At 42.8% G+C, this 21,660-nt stretch overlaps 2 protein-coding genes across 2 annotated transcripts; both read left to right on the top strand.

Annotated features, from left to right (window-relative positions):
• The first annotated feature begins 10,115 nt into the window (after window positions 1–10,115).
• Window positions 10,116–12,825, top strand: LOC123030178 (enamelin-like). The gene is made up of 4 exons (XM_044443863.1): window positions 10,116–10,169; window positions 10,269–10,313; window positions 11,406–11,447; window positions 12,397–12,825. The coding sequence occupies exons 1-4, from the start codon at window positions 10,116–10,118 to the stop codon at window positions 12,823–12,825; spliced, it is 570 nt and encodes a 189-aa protein (XP_044299798.1).
• A 1,598-nt stretch (window positions 12,826–14,423) lies between these two features.
• On the top strand, window positions 14,424–20,922 carry ENAM (enamelin). The gene is made up of 4 exons (XM_044444080.1): window positions 14,424–14,459; window positions 15,393–15,443; window positions 17,833–17,874; window positions 18,265–20,922. The coding sequence occupies exons 3-4, from the start codon at window positions 17,836–17,838 to the stop codon at window positions 20,920–20,922; spliced, it is 2,697 nt and encodes an 898-aa protein (XP_044300015.1). The 5' UTR covers window positions 14,424–14,459; window positions 15,393–15,443; window positions 17,833–17,835.
• Window positions 20,923–21,660: the final 738 nt, after the last annotated feature.

Here is a 21,660-nt window from a genome sequence, read left to right as displayed (position 1 = left end):
CATTAGGTGGCCAAAGTATTTGAGTTTCATCTTCAGTATCTGGCCTTCTAAAGAGCAGTCAGGGTTGATCTCCTCTAGGACTGACCGGTTTGATCGTCTTGCAGTCCAAGGGACTCCGCCAGCACCACAATTCAAAGGCCTCAGTTCTCCAGCACTCAGCCTAAACAGCTGCCCAGAGCACCACCAGAATGGGAGCTAAAAGGGGCTCCTTGTTGCCTCTGAAACTGAAGACCACATGAATGAATATCAGAGGGAAGGAAGAAAGGCCCATCTCAAAGATCTAAAATGAGTTGGATGCAAGCCTCTTGCCCAGAAAGTGACTCCATATGAGATTTGTCCTCTTTCAGAAGAAGCAAGTACATAGAAAAGAAGTATAAGTCTACAGCAAAGTTAATCCAGACACATGAAAAAAAGATCAGGATGCATATAAAACACAGTGGAAAGAGTCATGAAGGATGGAGTGGACTTCCAGCAGCATCCCATCATTTTATGAGCCAACCAACCTGTCCAGTGTGTGTTTCTCAAATGAGAGCACAATTTCTACACTGGGTTCTCTTCTGCCATGGAACCCTCAAGTGTACGCCAATTGAGTCTCAAGATATTGCAAAGATTTCTGAGACTGGTTCTAGGGGGCTCTCACACAGGGCATTGGCCAGGCCTATGAAACCATACCGCTAGTGTGTGCATGAACTCCCGCAGGTGCTTTTTTATGAAGATATTGCAGCAGAATGTCTGTAAAGCTGCCTCTCAGGGAAACTTGTCCACTGTCATTTCCTTTGCAGTGAGAAAACTCAGCCAAGGCATGGATTCCCCAGAAAACTATCTGAAAAGCACTGGACCAGTCAGCTGAATATTTGCACATCCATTTCCATTACCCTTTCTGTCTTTCCAAAGAGGGCTGTAATCAGAATTTGCAGTGAAATGTGTTTTCTTCCCCAAAAACCCTCCATAGACCCTTCCATTAAATGCCAGACAGTGCTTGAGGGTGCCCGTCCAGACCAGGTCTCCAAATCCTTGCCAGCAAAGTGCAATACTGCTTCATTCTAATATATACATGCATGCCTGGTGTTTGGCAGTAAACATATGTTGCAAGGAGAGAAACAAAGAAAACAGACAAGCAAGATTCAGACTGTAGGAAAGTATTGCCAAATCCTTGGAGCTGAAAAGGAGTAATCATGAAATATGATGTTTACGCTCCTTCTGCTGATGGTTCTGTATTCCCCTTTCATCTTTCATTATGGTTCAGCACCTTTCTATTTTCCATTGCTTGAGGATGGATAATTTCATACTTAGGCGTAACAAGCTAAAGGGAGTTTGTGCCAGATAATGCATCTACTGCAGAGTTCGTGATACAATCAAGTCCCAGGGAAAGATTTGTTTCTGGAAGGATATAGGTTTGGATTTTTTTTCTTTTTTCCATGGATAGGCAAGGCAAAATGATGCACTACTAGCACAGGATCCATCTACGGCAGAGGTTGTGATCATCACCTTCTTCTGTAATATTAGCACATGAATACTTGAGCTCAGTTTACAATGGATGCCAAAGTGTCAAATGGATTCATCTCAGGATTCACTCATGACAGACTTGAAGCAGATTTCCTCCAAAACCTTTCCTTCAATATTATCCTTTGCAAGTTTCAGTGCTCGGTGTTCTTTGGAAACTCCCGGATTATGCTTGTTTTGGACACCAGTTACATTTTCTTTCAGTATCTGAGCAGATACTTGCTAAGTATTTGGAAGGAAACATGCAACAATATTTAGTACTTCGCCATTTTTGGAAAAGTCGCCATCTTTGCCTGTTGTTGCAAAAACAATACAGGAGCACCTTGGAAATGGATAAATTCAGTGTGGCATAGATTTTCACCAAGTAGCTTTAGTTCACATAAGATTAATGCTCAGTAAATCTACTTGTCCATAAGGCGCCATGAGGCTCATTGAAGGATTAGACAGCACTAAGTGCTGAATGATGCACAAGGCAGCTTTCCCTGGCCAGCCCTTTCATTCCCAGCGAAAAAGCTACAGTTGGGAATGATGAGCATTGTAGTCCAGCATATCTGGAGGATGCCAGGCTTGGAAAGGGTGCACTATTGCACTCCTCAATTTCCAAGCTTCTGCTTTCAGGGAATCCCTATCAAGGTTAAAGCGGATTCTGAGGGATACCATAAGGTAACTGCTCAGTATTCAGACTGTCACCTGATTAAACAAATCCTTGCTAATTAATCATATGAGTTTTTGTTGCTTAATCAAAAAACTTTACATATATTTGCATATGTAATAAAACAATAGAGAGGAAACCATACTTTGCTTTCAGAGGATCCACAAAGGTTCACAGCAGATATAACCCGTGAAAAGGGATTTCTCTTTTGAGACACCTTCTGCAGCTCTTTTGAAAGTACAGGGCTAAAAAATAACGACATCTTAAAAACAAACAAACGACCAGTTAATTAGCAGCCTTCACTGAATGTTTTTGATCCATTTACCTAACTAAAGCTGAAATCCTATGTCCATTTATCTGGAAGTAGCTGCCATTGAACTTAATGGGACTGAGTTCTGATCAGCACATGTAGGGTTGCAGGATTGCAATTCAGTGTTGCAGCTTTACTCACCCTTAGCCATCAAAATAGAGGCTGTTCTGCAGAATATCCCCCCCTCACACACACATTTTCTCTAGGAGCTGATATATGGCAGAAGACCAGGAATGTCTTTTGAGGAAACTTCTCTGCTTTCAGTGTTCATACCCTGAGCAGTAACATCCTGGAAGGAAAATTCAGTGCATCACCCCATTGCGGGCTGTACAGGGTTACAGTTCATCCTTTGCAAAGCAGGCTGCTCTGCACCTTCTGTAAAAGCATTATATATTCCCAATATTCCCAGGAAAAGCAGGAGCAAAGCTGAATGAGGAGGTCTAGGGGAGGAGCTTGCATTCTCCTGCTAGTATTTGGGGAAATCTTTACCGGCTTTTCTTGAAATCCTGGCCTACCTATTCATGCAGCAAATGCTAAGAACAAAGACACACGATTCTAATAGCACAGTCCTATCTCTATCTACACAAAAGTACATTTCTTTTAAGTCAGTTGTACTTTCAGCCAAATGAGCGAGTACAGAATTGCATCCTTAATTCCTCTTCAGCCTCAAAGTTTGGTGGATTCAGGTCCACCTTGGGCAAGCCCTTCTTTGGAAGCAGAAGACCTGGAATGGGGCCTTTCCCATACAGGCAGCAGTGAACTTATTCCTTGGAGGCACAGGTACCTGTGCTTCCTCACTTTCCCTCGTGTTCCTTTTTAGCAGTGATTCAGAACCCTAGGCTGGGTGTCCGGGACAGATCTGGCCCTCTGGGATCCCAGTGCAACCCTTGTGGTTCTCCCATATGGCCATGCCTCCTTTCCCTGACCTCAGTTGCTGATTATTTGGTAGTTCCCCTGCTTTTGTGCATTTTTTCCCCATTCTAAAAGGTAAACATGCCTCTCCTAAGACTTGGTTGCTGGCAGTAAGAGCTTTAAGTTAAAATGGAATCTGACAATATTGTTGGCCCCATCCCAGTTTGCCTGCAGGCCTGCTCAATATGGGAATGTGGCCCCAGAAAGAGGCTCAACAGTCCAGTGTTTTGAAACATTCCAGTTAAAAATTCTGCCCCCACTTTTGGCAATGGTGCCCAGCAATAGCAGGTTAGCAGCCCCTTCTGCTTGCAGTTGCATGACAAAAACAGGAACGAGTCTTGCTGCTAAAAGGCAGTCTTGCTGCAGGAAGATCCTTGAGGTTCTTTTAAAAAAATTAAGCTGCCAGGTCATGAGGGAGGGCCAGATAAGCCATCAGCCTTGGCCCCCTGCATCCCTAGCACCTGCTGCAGAATGCTCTGTGCTGACGCTGACCATGCCCCCATTACGTTCATCCTTGCTGCATGCAGGAGAAATTTCACCGTGTGATCCAGTTTTTGTTGAAATTGCAGCCGAATTCACACACATACGAAAGGCTGTGATTTCAGAAGCGAGCTGGGATTATGAACCCCGTGTAGTCTGAGCCTCTCTGCTACACAGGGAAGAGAATTGCGTGCCCGTGGACAGATTTATTCTTCTCCATTTGAGATTTTAGCTAAACATCTGGAATGTAAGTACTAATCCTGGCTAAACCACTCCTCTGTCTCTTTAGAGGTTCACCCATAATTATCTACTTAGTTTCTCCCGAGGGATTTATGGAAAGATTGCCGGGTATCGTACCATTGTTCTGTTAATTAAAGGAATCCTTCTGACTTCCACACACCTAAAGGATACTCAATTTTGGTCCTCAAAGTTCCCCGTGTTACTGGGTGTCTGGCAAAGGCAAGATTCCCTGATGCGCAGGCATAGCCACCCAGAAACAGAAGGACCTTGCCCAGGTGCTTGTCCCAAGCCCACTAAGCCACTGCGAAGCATGGGAGTTGTGTGCGAATTTCCTCTCTCTTACATGGCCAGCTGTCCTCTCCAGAAGGCATCTTCTCTTGGACAGGCTGTCCTACCCAATTCCGGCTAAAGATGATACCTTGTCAAAAGGAAGAGAAGGTGCCTTGAGGCTGCTCATCAAAAAGAGCACTTGGGCAGCAGACTGAGAAAGTCACTTGGGCTTAGTGGCATGTCTTGTATTCTTAAATTATAATTATTTAAATTCTGGTCATCATTTCTACATTTCCTTTGATCTGCATAAACTAACAGATGAACATTCCTCAATGTTTGTCTTCTTTGGTGATGCATAATGAGTCAACCCAATCGCCATCCAACCTAGGGAAGCTTCAGCATGCGAGAGGGACGGCTGGATGGGGGTATGTGGATGGGTCTCCTCTTTTCATGAACAGCCCAGCGGTTCAGGAGCTGTGGCAGAAAGAAAGGACAAGGTTGTACACAAGTGTGGCAAAGTAGGTTGAATGCTAGACTGGGACTTGCAAGATCTGGGTTTTCATCCCCGCCTGGCCATGAAGCTCACTGGGTGACTTTGGGATGGACACTGACTCTCAGCCTAATCTACCTCACAAGGTTGTTGTGAGGATACAGTGGAGTGGAGGAAGGCTATATAAGTTGCCTTGGTTTCCTTGTAGCAGGGGTGGGGGCAGGGGGGAGGCAGCATTTAAATATAATCAATATAAATAAATATATACTTGTGGTGTTCTGTCCTTTTAAGGATTTGATGCTTGGAAATGTCAGTGTGTGCTGCTCATTGAATTGCAGGACGTGTTTCCGAATGTACTTTATACATTTTAGATGCATCAATTGCAATTTACCATGCCTTAGTGGATTGATATTCCTATAGATAAACATACATTGTTTGATTATATTAAAAAGCTTTTTGGTTTGTCCTAGTAAAGCTACAGCTTATCTCTAGAGGTTGGATTTTTCCTTTGTATTCTGGATGTTTTACTCATGGATTAGAATGGCTAACTTTGGTATTCTCTCTCACCCTTCTTCTCCTAGAATTTGCTTTCCCCTCAGTGCAATAAGTAAACATATATTAATTAAATAAGTTGGTGAGACTTTGATGTTACTGTTCCTGCGGCAAACCTATACCTGGGAGTAAGCCCCACTGAACTCAATTAGACTTACTTCTGAGTCGGTTTGTATAGGATTGCACTGTAAGCTTCCCCCCTCACCATAACTTGTTATTAAACATAATAAGAGTCTTAGGGATTTGTCAGCTCCTATAATAACACATCCAAAATCTTACATACTGTATCAGCTATCAGCCTTAAAGCCTAGAATGATGTAAAATGTCTCCTGTAAATTGATTGGCTCCAAGCTTCTGAAGCAACATTTAAATATTGCCCTGCTGATAACTTTAGAATGGAGAGCAAATTGCTTGGATTTGCAGTCTTTGCTGTTGTTTTCTGTAACCCATCTCTGAATCCTAAGACTACTTTCCCAAACATAAGAGGTATTTATAATTCATATTGCTATTATTATCCAATATTCACTTTGTACTTTGAAATTTGAATTGCACTTTGCTAGTGCTTAATGCTTAAAAGGCAAACAAAGTAGTGGAGGTCTTCTGTGTTGGATTAATGCTACATTTTTTAGGCCTTACGTTTGTAAATGCAGTGTGACAAAATAAATTTCATTATATAAATTATTTTATAAATGAATGGTATAATCCAAGAAAAGATTTACAATCTTTTAAATGCCATTAATTTCCATAGGAGGAATTTAAACAAATGCATTCCTTGTGGTCTGTGGACTTTAGATGTGTTTAAGTTCAGATTGATTAAGCACCAAATGTTTACTAGATAATCAACCTGAGTAAAGAAAAAATTGGAAGCCAGTAGTGTCTACAGTAGAATGTAAAGTTCTGCACCTTGAGATGTAGAAGTTAAAAGACTAAAGAATGGCTTGTACCCAGTTTATTTTGCACATTACTGAATTAATTTAGTTAATATCCATAATGCCATGATTACACAGAACTGCTGTTTTAAATTGTTACAGATCATTGGTGATTTTATGTTTCTTGGAGATTTCTATCTATACTGCCTGAATATTCCAGTGAACTTCCTTTCCAATGCCCATGCAATGAAGAAAAAAAAATCAGATTTCCAGTACTTTGAGATTGGTAATCTAATTCTGTTTTTCTAAAAAAAATGAAGGTGTGTCACTTCTAGATAGTAATACATTAGATTCTACTCCTAGAATAACACAATCATGTTCCCACAGACTATCCTGAAAAAGTTATGTGTACTCTTGGGATTTCCTCTAGCACATTGCATAGCAGCTGATGCCACTTTGCTGGAGAAAATTGTGGATAAATCTTCCTAGGTTAGTATGCAAATCTCTTTCCTGGATTTAAGAGTTTCTGCTTATGTCAGAGCTCTTAGGCTCTCAAACCAGAGAGGTGAAATGTGTCTACAGCTATGGATATACCTCATGCTTGAAAAAATAGCAGTGTCATGATGTTCCCTTGTGCCTATTCTGGGAAAACATTTATTAAACTTTGTGTAGTCATAAATTACTACCCTATGTCAGTCCTAAGCACATTTACCTGGAAGTAACTTCTACAGAAAATAATGGAATCAGATAAATGGAATCACATTGCCTGTTGATGGGACATTGGCAGAATGTATGCTCAGACATATGTCATCTGCAGAATCCCTGCAGGAATCATCTGTTGCTGTAAAGGCAATTTCAGAAATGGTAGCGAGATTAATCATTTCAAAAAAATTAAACTAGGGATCTGCAGCTGGAGGCCCTGGGGTCATATCCAGCCCTGCAAAGGGTATTGCTTGGGCTTCTCGGATTGAGAACAAGAGTGTGGGGTAATGGGATGCTTTGCAGAATCGAGGAGCGTCTCTGGAAGACAGTCTTCAGGAGAGCTCTACTGCCTTGAACATCACAAATGGACAGTATTCTTACTTTCTTCCAGGTGTCCCTAGCTTTAGCAATATGCCTTTCCGCTCGCTGCAGTGCTGAGGCTTCACAGTAAGGCAAGCAGTACTCAGTTACCAGGTAGGCCCATGACTGTGTCCTGAAGTATCAAAGTCTCTGTTGGCTTCATTACCCCTCAACAGGACTGGAAGTAGGGGGGCAGGAGCATTCTCTAGATGCTTTGGAACTCCCAGCATTCCTGACCGTTGTCCATGCTGCCAGGGAATTATGGGAGCTGAAGTCCAAAACATCTGGAGATTTGCCTTTTGCCCACCCCTGCCTTAGAGCCCCTCTCCAGTAGATGATGAGATAAATCATTGCTAGGACTATTATCTCTTTAGAAGGAGGATGTGACAGAATAATTATCAAAGAATCTCTGTGCCCATGGAACATGAGATCTCAAGAAACATGGGTCTAGCATTCTTCACCCTAAGTATGTTAGTTCTACATGAGAAAGGCATTTAAAAAGAAACAAGCATGTTAGCAGAATTCAGTCTGCCTGGAGCTTAGTGTAGTACAGTCCAAGAAACATTTTATTACATGATTGACTGTAAATGTTTTCTGATCTTCACTGGCATTTTGAAGAGGAGCCAGACAGTTACACAGCCCTAGATAGGTCGGTTCAGATGCCCTACTGAGCCCATTTACTTCCAAGTAAATTTTCAAGTAAATTTTAAGCTTTGTAAAATCAATGGCCTTATGTGTGCCATTGAATTGAAAGTAACATTATGGTGTGTCCATGACTTCTTGTCTAGCTTAAGCTCTGCTCTAGCCAAAATAATATTTAACAGTCACAAAGGCAGGGTGTTGGATCCAGACTATAGTAGCTAAGATTGATTCCAGTGAGTCTGTTTTAATTATGACATTGTCGGAATCCAACTTATATTGGCCTTCCATTGTCTTCTAGCAGAATGCCCTACTTCAGTGTTTCTCAAACTGGTGCTGTCTAGATGTGATGGACTGCAATTCCCAGCATTCCCATAACCACACTGGCTGGGGAGGCTAGGCATTGTAACCCAGCACCTCCAGAGGGCATCTAGTTGGGGAAATCTGTGCTATTTTCAGGACCATCCCATACAGTGGCTACGATTCAGGGTTGTCTTTGTTTAGAACTGTTTTGTTTGTAAGAGCCCTAATGTCTCTGGAGGGTGACTTTCTGGCTTAAGAGCAGGCCAAAATGTGAAGAATAAGAAAATGGTGCAAATAAATAAAAAATATTGACCCATAACCTTCAGGTAACTGCCTATAACCAAGAAGATATTTGGGAGATTTTAACCAAGAGGCAATCTCATAAAAGCAAGATCTCTTTGACTGAAGTTACTAAGCTCTTTTATAACACTGCATGCCTTCACCTTGCAAAATATATAACTGATCAGTGGAAGTCACGGAACGAAGATATAGTTATACCCACAAGCTTTAGACAGCTTTAAAAGGGAATTAGGCAAATCCATAGGCAATAGTTTTGTCAGGGAATATTGGTCATGAAAGCTGATTGGGATCCTCAGGTTTGAGGCAGTAAGTATACCTCTGAATTAGAAAATTCCAAAAATTCTGTCAGTTTTGTTGTCCCCTTAGTTACCTCAATTTTTCCATCTTAAATTTGCTTATTTTTATTTCTGTATTTATTTATTTTTCTATCCCACCCATTAGCCAAAATGAATCTCTGGGTGGGTTACAAAATAAAATAATAAAATAATGATGACATACATAATGAGACAATAATATTAAATTAAGCTTTATAAATTGTAACAATAAAATCACAACAATTTTTATTGCTTCTTCATGAACTTTGGGGCTCGTTTTCATTTTCCATTTGTTGAAAATTCAGAAGTGTTTTGTGTATTTCTGAACAAGATGCATGTGTTTTCTATGGATTTTGCCTAATGCACATATTTTTTGCAAGCAGCCTTCATAATTGAATGCATTTTATGTCATTTCCCTTAATATGGATATTTTGATTGGAAGACATTATTTCCAAATTCAGAGAAGAGCACATTTTGAAGGATAGTTGTGTTTATTTGCATGGTGACTCAAAAGTGCAAAATTAAGTAAGGGTTCTACATTAAACTGTAGAATAAACACATCCAGTGCTTTTTTTGGAAAAAAAAAAAAAAGTGCCAGAACCCATGTCTTGGAGTCACACTTTTGCACTAAAAAACATTTTCAATTCACCAACTTTTTTTGAAATACAAAACTTATTTACCTTTTGCATGTAGCCAGTCACTCTACACACACATAAACATAATGGTCGCCGCTGGCAGTACGCACTCAGCACGCGACCACACACACCAATCCCAAGCCGAGCAGCGCCCTCACAATCAGCACGGACACACAAGCAGCCTGCAGGTGATTCAAAATCACGTCATTGGAAAAATCTGTCAAAAAATGGTGCCGGAATGCTGTTCTGGTGCGTTCTATGACAAAAAAAGCCCTGAACACAGCTATCAGCCATCCCTACCCTGAATCCTCATACTTGGGGTACAAGAAGCTCGCTCGCTCGCTCGCTCGCTCTCTCTCTCTCTCACACACACACACACACACACACACACACACACACACAGTGTTAGGCTATAGCTGGGATGTAGACTCAGTTGCTGAAACACATTGAAGCACACTGAAGATACCCACACTCAGGGTTCGTATATGATCTAATCAAACCGCTGTGCTAAAAGGAATAGCCCCAACTTGTGTGATCAGCTGTTTACTGTGTATTTGTTATTTAATAGGTGCAGAAGGTGAAGGATGAACCGAATCCTCCTGTTTCTATGCCTCATGGGCACCTCTTGCGCTGTGGCAGTGAGTATTTCAGAGCCAGCCAATTTGTGTTGCTTCCCTCTTCTTAAAAGATCTGTGTCTGTGTGATAACGCTGCACTATATTTTTTTTTTAACCTTAGCTGCGCAAACCCCGCAAGGCAGGATTTGGAAGCAAGAGTGAAGAAGTAAGTACATTTCCTGTGTTCTGTCAAGTTGAAAGGACGCCCTCGATTTTAGTAATTCAGCCAGCAGTAATCAACTTCGCAACTGCCAGGGGCTCCTCTGCTCTCCCACCATCAAGGTTCCTGCCAGGGACTCGGTGAGGATCGGCTAGGTGTCACTGCTTTACAGTTAAGGAGCACGAAGAGTCAAAGGCAGCTGAAACAAGAGATGGCTCAGTAGAACATGTACTTTGTCTACCAAAGTTCCCGGGTTCAATTTGGCAGCCCCAAGCTGGGCTAAAAAACCCCTCTCTGAAATCCTGGAGACCCATCTTTTGCCAACCTTCTGCCTCCCAGAGTTTCGGGACTTCAAGTTCCAGCATCCCTGATTCCGGCCAGGAAGCTGAACTTTCAAACATCTTGAGAGCACAAATACTGGGATAGTTGAAGCAATTATTCAAAACCAGTGTGAGGCAGCTTCCTCTCCTCAGAGGAATTATACTTAAGCATTTGAGTGTAGATTCTTATTTCTGAGAACCTTTTCCACCCACTATAAATTAAACATCTGGCCAGATTTGTCCTACACTTCAACTAAAATGGATTCAAACTGACTTCAAAATTTAAATGTGTAAAGCATTTAGCCTCCAACCAGCTAGACTGCTCTGAAATCAGTGGTGTGAGGTTTGCAGGCTTCTAGTGGTGCAGATCCGTGATGATTATCGTGCTATGTGAAGTCAACAAGGCATGAATTAAGTTGCGTCAATGGGGTTTCATGTGCCTTCCATTCAGTGGATACTGTTGGCCCCTTTCTCAGTGCAGTTCCGCATTCATTGCAGTTTGTGTTTTGAGCAGTATAGGAGCTCTCAATGTTGTTGAGCTCAGGAATATATTCACTACAATGGCAAACCATTGTGGACGGGTTTTTTAAGTCAAGTACCATGGATAGCTCTGTGAGGTTCAAAATAAAAGTTGCAGTGGACAAGGCACCCCACTGACATAGGCTTCACCAGCCACCCCTACATGCATATTAACAGCAATGCAATTACGATCAGCAATTGTGCTTGGTAATTATTCTTCATGGGTCTCTCTCAAACTAACCAATGTCTTTGCTCACAGATGATGCAGTTTGGTCCGTATGGCTATATAAACTCACCACAGGTAAGTCCCCTCTTCTTTTGGTTCTGAGAACCAACAATTTACATACTTCCCAGTTTAAATTAAAGTTCCTTGATTCAACTTTCTACTGAATATTTTTCTGAAACCATGGTCGGGTTTGGAGAACAAGTTGTTTCCACTGTTTTTCTCGCTGCAGAGGATGTGGACGTGGAGGTGGGAGGAGGGGTGATCTGCGCTTATTGTCACACAAGGCCTTCCCACACTGCTAAATCCCAGTCCAACAGAAAGAAATGTGTTTTTTCACCTAATCATCGACCGTTAGTATAATTCCCCATTGTGACATCACCATTTCCTGGAATTCTTTTTGAAATGTTTTTCAAACTTTTAATAAGGCAAAATAACACATGTGCTTCCCCCAACAATGAAACCTCAGCAGGGGGTCGCCCATCCAGTGCCACTCACAGGAGTGCATTTGACTTCTGTATGCAATCTTAAATATTGTAAATAAAGCACATATTGCCATTAAGACTCTTTTAGTTATGCAAAGGAAATGAAACTCTGAAATTTAGCCTTCAGAACTTCTGATCGCTTGGTGGAGTGGAAACAGAGAGGCAGTATGCCCTCTTTTACAGAAGCCAGTCCTCTGTTTGAAGGACTGCAAACTGATTGGCATCTGGCGGCTTCCTCTATTGGAGCAGTCCTGTCCAATTCAAATTAAAAATTAAAAGACTGAAAGAACTGTGGCCCATCAGAAGTGAGCAGGCATGCATGAAGGCATAATACTCACAGTTGTCTGGAGATGCACTGTAATTATCTTCAAATTATAACATTAAATGTGTGCCTTTTCATATATTAGCATATGCAAATTTAGCACAATTGTTTCTTCTTGGGGCAATGTATGAGACCGCCCTCGGAGAGCATATCACAAGGAAAGGGTTAGAATCTTGCTAGAAACAAGATGGCACCTCAACAACTTTTTATTGCATTTCAGCTGGCTCACCTGGCCACTTCTTTGTACGGCTTCCATGCAAGTTACCCACAGATGTTCCCTCAGCAGCCCGGATCACCTCTGCAGAGATTTCTCCTCTGGCAACCACAAGGCCCGCCGCGTCCAGCCACCCAGCTGCCCCCACAGAAACCTCACCAAGCTCCCGTGGCCAAGCAACCAAATGGCAGGCCACAACCAAGGTCGCAGCTACCACCACAGCAACCGAGACATCCGCAGCCTCAAGCGAGGCACCCGCAGCCGCAACCAAAACGGCAACCGCCCCCCAAGCCACCCCCAAACACCAGCCCCACTCAGACTCACCGGCAGGTGCCAGTCCAGCAAGCCAGGCAGGGGAATCAGCAGCAGCCTCGGGTAAACAAGGAAGTTGGACAAAAAGCCGTGTGCTCCATTGTAATCTCTCCTGCAGCTTGATTACAGGATTGCTTAAAATAAGCACTGTCTGGTTGTGCCCAAAGAAGTGGAATCAGCATTTGAACAGGCCTCCTTCCCTTTCCTCATTGCATCCCCAGGCCAGGGAGAGGAGGCATGTGCTAATTTTCTGCTTATCACACTAAAGTTAAAGGCACAGCAGCCTCTGGCAATGTAACCACACGGAGTTTTAGGATGCAAAGGTTTTGTTTTTACTGCTGCTGGCTTTATTTACTGTGCGGCTTGTTAATGGTGGTTTAATGTCTCGCCTGAGTTGTAGATTGTATGGGCCACCCTGGGAATGCTGCCACTGAAGGGCTGGCATGGTGAGAAAGGAAGCAACAGCAGCTATCCTGTGTGGAACAGGAAATGTAACAAGAGACCCAACCTTAAGAAGATGGCCAAAAAGATATGGGGCTGAGGGCAAGTTCACACAGACCCAAGCAGCACTTTAGATCTGCAGTATCATCTCCGGCCTCCTCAGATGGGCTGTAGTTTGGCGTTATCTAGATATCACGCTTATTCACTCATGTAGTTCATTGTTTAGGACTTTGTTAATACTGTTGTACCAGCTGATAAACTAAAAGCTCTTAGCAGTCAACACAAAGAATACATAGAATACAGTATGGAAACTAATCTGAAAACGGGATGAAATAATAAATACAGCGGTGCCTCATATTTTGAATATAATTAGTTTCAGAAGGCCATTCGAACTCTGAATTGTTCAAATTCTGAATCAACTTTCCCCATTAAAACTAATGGAAAGTGAATTAATCCATTCCCAGAAAGTGAATTAATTCCTTTCCAAAACAATACCCATTTCAAGAAACTTAAATAGCAAATATGCATAATTTAAGGTAAAAATAACACAATTACATGCCAAAAATATTAATAAAACTTGAAAACAATAAAATATGTAAATATGTACTGTGTAATAAAATGAAAATTCCATTTATCGTACTGCACAAGTGTTACCCAGGAGAGTGAGAGATGACTTGGGTGTGCAACAGATGATGATTATGGCAGTGACTGTATTTTTTCACTGCGTGTGCAGTCCAAACCTAGAAGCAATTTGAACTTTGGAGCAGTTTTATCTTGACTTTAGCCTTTAAAGATGAAGCTGTGAACTGTTTTTAAAATTATTTCTTTACAAAAGAAATTAAGGGGCAGAGAAAAGGGTGTGGGGCAGTCCCCTAGTCTACTCCTGGCTATAGATCCATTTTGGAGTTGATTTGGTGAATATGGTGGTCACCTAGGTCTCAAGATGGTCCCAAGTGTTGAGGGCTTTGAAGATTAGCAACAAAGGCTGGAATTTTGCATGGCCCTTTGAGTTCCATGGGGTTTAGTGGTGTGAACTGGAGAAGCAGGCTCGAGTTGGCTTATCAATGCACAGGGGCTTGGGAATAATTCTTCCCACTGTCGGTTTTATTTAGAACTAAACAAATGGAACAGAGTCATTGAGGCCATTTCAGACATAGCCCTAATTGCTGCAAATGGAGGCTGAATTGTGCTTTTTAAATCATACTCATCCATGGTGACCTTTCAGGGAATTTTATGATTTATAAATATAATGATATCTACTCTTTCTCCTCCAGGCATTTCCTCCGCATCCGCAGCAGCCCTGGCATTTCCCACAGGTGAGCCGATATTTCTAAATTAGTGCACATGACTATAGTATTTAGAGTGACAGTCAATTGCATTTTGATGGATTACAAAGTGTTCTTAATTAATCAGAGTCATCTAAAAAATGCATGTCTTTCTGATGCATGTCCTTATAAACCCGAGGGGGAAATCTGCCATTGCATGCATCCCCGTCCTCCCCTCAAGCACAGCAAAGGATGCCTGCTATGAAGACGCTCTTGCCTGTAATGTGAGGGTATGTGACAGAGAAGCAGGGCTGGGGGATACACAGTGCTCTCCGCTCCATGGACTTAACCTGCCTATGAAGGGATGCGTGAAAGGAGCTTGTGCATCGGACAATGTGAAGCTCCTCCTTGTTCCCTTTCTAGTTCAGCCTTTCCCAACCCGGTGCCGTCCAGATGTGCCGGATTGTGATTCTCCAAGTGGTGGCCTTGGTGGCACAGGGAAGAGGGAATTGCTGGCTTTTCCACAGAAAAGAAGGTGGGGTTGGGTGACATGAGTAGAAACAGCCCTTTGTGCCAATATGTGGTGGTTTCTGTGGAGGTTGCCATGCAGTGGCTGAAGGGAAGGGAGCTCCTGTCCCATGTCACAGGCTCAAGCTTCGCCCTGGTGGTGAATGTGGAAGGGCCCTTTGTCATTGTGATATTTTCATCCAGCCTTTCATGCTCAAGACAGTGGGTGGACCACTTGTGGACTTCCTGCCATCCCTTGCCCTTGGCTGTGCTCACTGGGGAATTGCAGTCCAGCAACATCTGGAGGGCCCACAATTATCGCAACATGTCACAGAGGAAGGTTGGGGGAACACCACGTAATGCTCTCAGTGCCCCAAACACTTGCAGCCTTCAAGTCATCACAGGATGAATTATAAGAACGACGACAGCCAACAGTAGCATCTTCTGACACACGCCTCTTTTCCTTCTGCACTGTAGATTTTCAGTCATGGAGGCTTCCAACCACAGTTCTTTGGACCATATCAAGGGGTAAGAGATTCTATTCAAACTTTAATTGGTGAAGGCTTTCTGTTTCTTGAGGGCTGGAGCCAGATGAGGAAGCTTTTAGCTCAGTTCCACAGCTAATCAGGAATGACTGGCAATGCTGCTCCCTCAGCTCTTTACAGCCAATGTCATAATACCGAAGAATATGCTTGTGGTCTTGGTCTTGCTCTTGTTCTTAACCAGCCTCATGGCTGGTGTGAAGGGGAAGCATGCAAGAGAAACCTCGAAACCTCTTCCTAGTTGCTCACAGACTCCTTGCCCATAGAGCAACAAGTGCTCACAGTGGTGAGAAAGAGGAAGAGGAGGTTCCATAGCCACTGGTGAAAAGGGTGGTGAGAAGGTGGAACCACTGAGGGAGCAGCACACAGCACGTTTGTTGTGCCAGGGCCCTCAAAACCCATGGAACCAGCCTCCTCACCCCTGTGCTAGCCTGGTACACACAGGACCCTTCACAGGAACAGCATCTGCATGTGCAAGCCTCTGTGCATGCGGGCAAAGCCCTCCAAGAACGGTGCCGTCGGGAGAATCTGCTGATTGTATAGCGTGGCTCCATCTGTGGGAGGTGCAGGGCTTTTCTGGCATGTGTCCACGCACAGTTAAGTGACAATACATGGTAGTGCGTTTTACACAGCAGTGACACAAGTTTAGATACCCTCTGAAGAAGTCCTTCCTGCTACAACTTATCCTTGGAGGAAATTTGGGAAGAAATGTTCTACAGTCCCTTGTAAAGATTATGAGCCTGTCCGTGCACTGCTTGGGTTTGTATCCTGTATTTAAGATTAAGGGTTGTTATTTTAACATTATGGATTAGAAAAAAATTGCAATTCTGGGTACATTATCCTGGAGTAAATAGTAAATCAGACATACAAAGAACTCCCCTGGGAGCGCAATGGAGTAAGTCCATTATGCTGTTGAGCCTTCCACTAAAATATATATTGTTTAGAGATCTTTTTTAATATGTTCAGCTGTATATACCACCTGTTAAATAAATAAAAGATAGATAGGAAAGAATAGGCAGAATAGTTTAACCTCTTGATGTGAGCTGGTGCAACTGAAGCAAAGATTTCAAATGGGGTGAATGGAACCTGATTTCAAAGGTTCTCTTGTCCAAAAATAAACAGAAACGTATATGAATTTCAGCCTGTCATGGGTATTTAAACACTGTTTATGCTTCAGAGAATCATATATATTAATAAGGGTCTCAATTCTCCAAGTGCCAGTCCTTTAGTAACCAAAATGAAACTACCCAAGCACAAGAGATTGGCATCAGCCAGTCTGGGGGAAACCCAAAGTTTACAAAAGTACAAAAAAGTAGGAGGAAAAAGCAGTGTGTGTGTGGTGGGGGGTGAACCTCCCAAAGCACTGCAAAAACAACATTTTTTGTGGTTCTGGAAAGCTGACGGACTGTTGACTATTGACTGTATAATAATTAATCATATTTCTATACCGCCCAATGATTGAAGCCCTCTGGGTGGTTTACAACAATAGATAAAATGGAATAAAATGCAAAATATGAACTAACAGTAAAACATCATAAAAATACAATATGAAATGTTAAAGCAGAATCTGAAAAGCTACAATAGCTGACACAAATTAAATTGCAAAACCTGTTAAGCAATTGACATAATGCCCCAATGAAATGAATAAGTATTAATTGATGGTGTTTAATTAATGCCATGTCACAGAGAAGAGGAAAATGGGGTTAGGAATGGAATGGAGTTTCTGCAGTTCAGTACAGATGCAAACCACCCTGCACTGTTTGGTTACAGAAAGTGTCAGCTCCAGGTTTTTGAGGGCAAGACCCCTCGGCAGGCCCCCACCCTCAATAAGCAGACCCAGAAGCAAGTGAAGAGGAGGAGAAACTCTGAGAGCTTTTGTCAGTGGGCCTCTACTGGGCCATGGGGCCTTGGCTGGTGCCCAACCAGGTCTACCCTTGCACCAACCCTAGTTGCAGATCCCATTGGTATAAATAAGTGAATAGCTACATCAGCTCTCAGAGTACCTGAACAACACTATCTATAAGTTGAAGCTAGTGGCAAGGTCAGAGGAAACTCCACTTTTGCAGAACCTCTTCTCTAAATATGGACCCCACAGCACAGCAGTCCAGTGAGGACTCAGCAGGCCTCTGATGAAATGCAGACTATGGTACTGAAATGGGTGTTGGTAGAAAATTGTGTGTGTGGTGCTAATGGGATGGAATAAAATATCCTGGAAGACCACATGGTTTATTTGGCCAAAATCCTGAAATGCAAGACCATTCCATATTACAACATTTTGCTGTAGGTTCCTCTTGTTGCTAACAAATTCTTTTTTCTTGTTGCTCATTTTTCTTGCCCAAATTCTTCCAAACGTATTTCATTTTCTGTTTCCTTAGCACATGCCATTTGGACGTCCACCTGTCAGCAATGAAGAAGGGGTAAATACAACAAATACATTTTAGATGGTGTGAGCTAATTCATATATGAGGCTGCAGGTAAGGGGAAGTTCAGGCATGGAGGATCCTAATACAAGATCCATCCTGCATTACAGGTTAGTGATCACTTGGGAACTACCATGACCTTCAGGTGGATCTTGATTACATCCAGGTTGCAGATATCAAAAGCTTTCATATTTGCTGGTTCTAATGCCTAAGATTGCTGTGTAATGAATGAAGGTCCCTGCTAGGTCCTAACTCTGGCATAAAGTTCTTAGTAGAACCATCTGAACTGAAAACCTGCATTAAGCTGAAACAATTAAGACAATATTTCTGGTCAGAATGTTGTTATGAAGCTTTAAAACTGATTTATTTTTGTCATTGTATTTGTAGACTCCCTATTTTGGATATGGCTATCATGGGATGGGAGGTCGACCTCCTTATTATTCTGAAGAGATGTTTGAACAAGATTTTGAGAAACCCAAAGAAAAAGAAGCCCCCAAAACAACTGAGCCTGCAACCAACTCAACTATCTCTGACACAAATTCAACCATTTCTAATCAGGCCAGTCAGGGAGGGAATGCTACCATTTCTGGACTCAGTTCAATAAGCAATGCAGCTAATTCTTCAGGCCTTCAAAGTAAATTGATTAGTGGGAATGAAGTCCTAACACTTTCTCCTACTGTTCTCATGCCAGGAGGGAATGCAGCGGCACAGAATGGCATGGATCAGCCAAGCTATAGACCTAAGTCTCCAAATGTCAATGGCATTCAAAGCTTTCCTTCAGGTAGTCAACCGTCCACAGGGCAAGGTTCACAAATCTATCAGCCCCTCCCAGATATGGGAGACACGAGGCCGAACGCTTTCATTTCTCAACGAAATCCCTCTGTACAAACAGAAAACCCAACATATTCCTTGGGTTATGGAGAGAACTCCAACCACAGAGGTAATCTCCAAAATACAAACCCCAACCACCTCTCAGAAAACATCAGAGTTATCCCTTATGGGCAACAGGAACAACCCCGTTACTCTGAAAGGAACCCATTAGGCCAAAGAGAAAGAGGAACTTTTCCTAGCTCTAATCCACTAGGCCGATGGAATAAAGAATCGATCTATAGAGATAATAGTCTAAATCGTTCCCCACCTGAAGGCCATTCACTTGATCCACAATTTAATAAATTAGAACAAGTTGAAAATGTCTATAATGTAAGGGAAAATGTTGACAGCTTTCAACCTTCTAAAATGCACCAATCAAACACACTTTCCCACCAAGGAGTACTTTCAGCCACAAGGCGAACTCCATTAGAAACAGGAACCCACCAGTATGCTCAGAAGGAGCAATCCTTCAATCATCCATATCACGAAAGAGAACAATTTCCGTTGTCACAAAACCATCTGTGGAAGAACCGGGAGGATTCATGGGCATTCCAAGAAGCTCCTCCGAAATACAACTCAATGTATTCATCAGGTTCTTCAGATCACAGAGGACACGCCAGCTATGTTGAAAATAATTCCTATGGTCAACGCACACATTCCACTTTTCCCAGAGCATGGGAAGATGGGACAGATCCTCCAACAATAGGCCCTCCAGTTCAAAGGGAAAGTCTACCATATTCTCCTGCTTTGCCTTCAAATCAAATGCAAAGGAACACCTACCAAAAAAGCACCCAGCAGGAACACGAACCATATTCCGAACAAAATCTGTGGAACCGCGAAAATCATATGTTTGATCTTGATGGACAGTATAGAAATCGTCCTCCATACAATCCACCTCAGCCTCCTACCTATCCAAAATATTCTGTAGAGAATCCATTTTATGACAGAGGTAATTTGCCATATAAGGAAAATAACCAATGGACCCCAGAAGAGCAGTCTCCAGTTCAAGGTGCAGAACAATTGAGGCACACAGAAAACAGCCCATATCATATAAACAATGTGCTTGGACACAGCGAGAGGAATTTGCAGAACCAGAGGTCAAGCTCAGCAGTACAAAGCACCTCTCTTCTTCAAGGAAGACCACAATATGCTGAAAGAAAGCCAGTGGTCCCCCAAATGGTGCGACCATCTTCTCAAAAAGACGTTCCACCTTACTTTAATACCTATTCCTCAGACATCAGAAGAAACCCAGCATTTATGGAAGACACCAGAAGAAGATTTTATCCAGACACACTGAGATATGCAGATGATTACCCAACTGAACAGAGAACAGTCTCACACCCTCCTGCAAACCATTTGTGCTGTGCAAGCAATTCTCCAGGGACAAGGGAAAATGTACTGGCTCCGCTGAGAAGTGCTGCTCCTTCATTCCGGCTTGCTTCCTGGGAACACAAAGGAAGCCCAGCCTATCCAGAGGGTGGCCATCCTCAGAATGCTGGGCAAGCTTCCTACCTGGCTGGCATTCAATCTAAACATTCCCCAAAGACGGGAAAAATGCTCCCCAATCAAAGGGAGCATCTGGGTGAATTCCGAGAGGAAGCAGCAGGTCTCCAGAAGAGTCCACCATGCTGCAATCCACAGTTAAGGCAAGAGAATCCACAGTTAACCAGCTATGAACCTTGGCTGCCCCAACCAAGAAATGCCCCTTGCTGTGGAAGCAGCATCAGAGGGGATGGACATAATGTCCTTGGACGGAGTGTGGGAGCAAATCCCTCCAAAAGAGAGCCTGAAAAGGGAGCTTCAACATTCCTTCCTGAAACGTTCGCACAGCCACAAGGGATCCGAGGCGAAGCTCTTGTGAGTGACACCGACCGGAAAGGACACCGTGAAGCACAGGGGCCTGAGAGAATCCCATGTTTTGCCAGCTGGTTAAAGCAGTATTTATCTAGCACGGGAGCACCCCTTGATGATCAACAGCATGTCCTCGTTTATGAAGAGGACCCAGGGCCCACTGGAAGACCAGACATCCTCCTGCTTGAACCACAGCCAATATCTAGCACCAATCCATCTCATGATATAGAAGACAACTGGTTGAAATTCAGTTCTCCAGGAGAAGAATTGGTGCAGCAACCCACAGAAAGCACACCTGACTGTTCACTGCTCCAAAACAAGTAATGCCCTAAGAGCCACTTTTTCCAGTATGGACAGTGAATAGCATCCCTAGAGGTTGACAAGGGCATGTTCCATCTTGGGAGTGGATGGAGGGTACCTCCATTGTGTTAACTACAAAGGGAAAAAGGCAGCAGAAATATGTAGATGGCTTCAGATGGTCCAGGTGTATAGCATAGAATGGGTCATACATTCTTCAGCTTTTCAGACAGGGGCTAAGAACTAACTTTCATTCAATGCAGACCTAATTTTTAATTATTCATTATGCATTATTATCTTTCATTATTTTGTTCCTGTTTCTCTAGTGCTGCTCCTTTCCTCTTGACTTTCGGGTTGCTGCTTTTCCTGTGAAGTCTCAGTAAGATTGTCTCATTGGCCGTTCTTATGCAAAAGCCCCACAGCAGTGCCTTCAGATTCTGTCCCATTCACTACAGCTGTGCGTCCTTTTTCTTTTCATTGCACCTTTGCTTCTTTCTTGAGAATCAGCGAAAGAAAAAATAATAGTAATTTAAAATAGAAATCAGGGTCTCTTCCAGCTCCACTTGTGTATTTCATCTTAAGTCTGACCACAGACCACCAGCAGAAGCTGAGTTGGGGAAACTCTTTCAGCATGAAGGCCAAATGAAATTTTTGGAGAAGTCCTTGGGGGCTTCATTCAAGCAAAAGGGAATCTGGCCAAAGCAAGACGGGGCAGGCCCAAAAGTAAATAAAAATAGAAAGGCCAGCTTAGTTTAGCTTAGAGCT

Source organism: Varanus komodoensis, unplaced genomic scaffold, assembly GCF_004798865.1.
Source record: "Varanus komodoensis strain SLA01 unplaced genomic scaffold, ASM479886v1 scaffold43, whole genome shotgun sequence".
NCBI lineage: Eukaryota > Metazoa > Chordata > Lepidosauria > Squamata > Varanidae > Varanus > Varanus komodoensis.
This window is presented reverse-complemented; position numbering and strand designations above follow the sequence as displayed.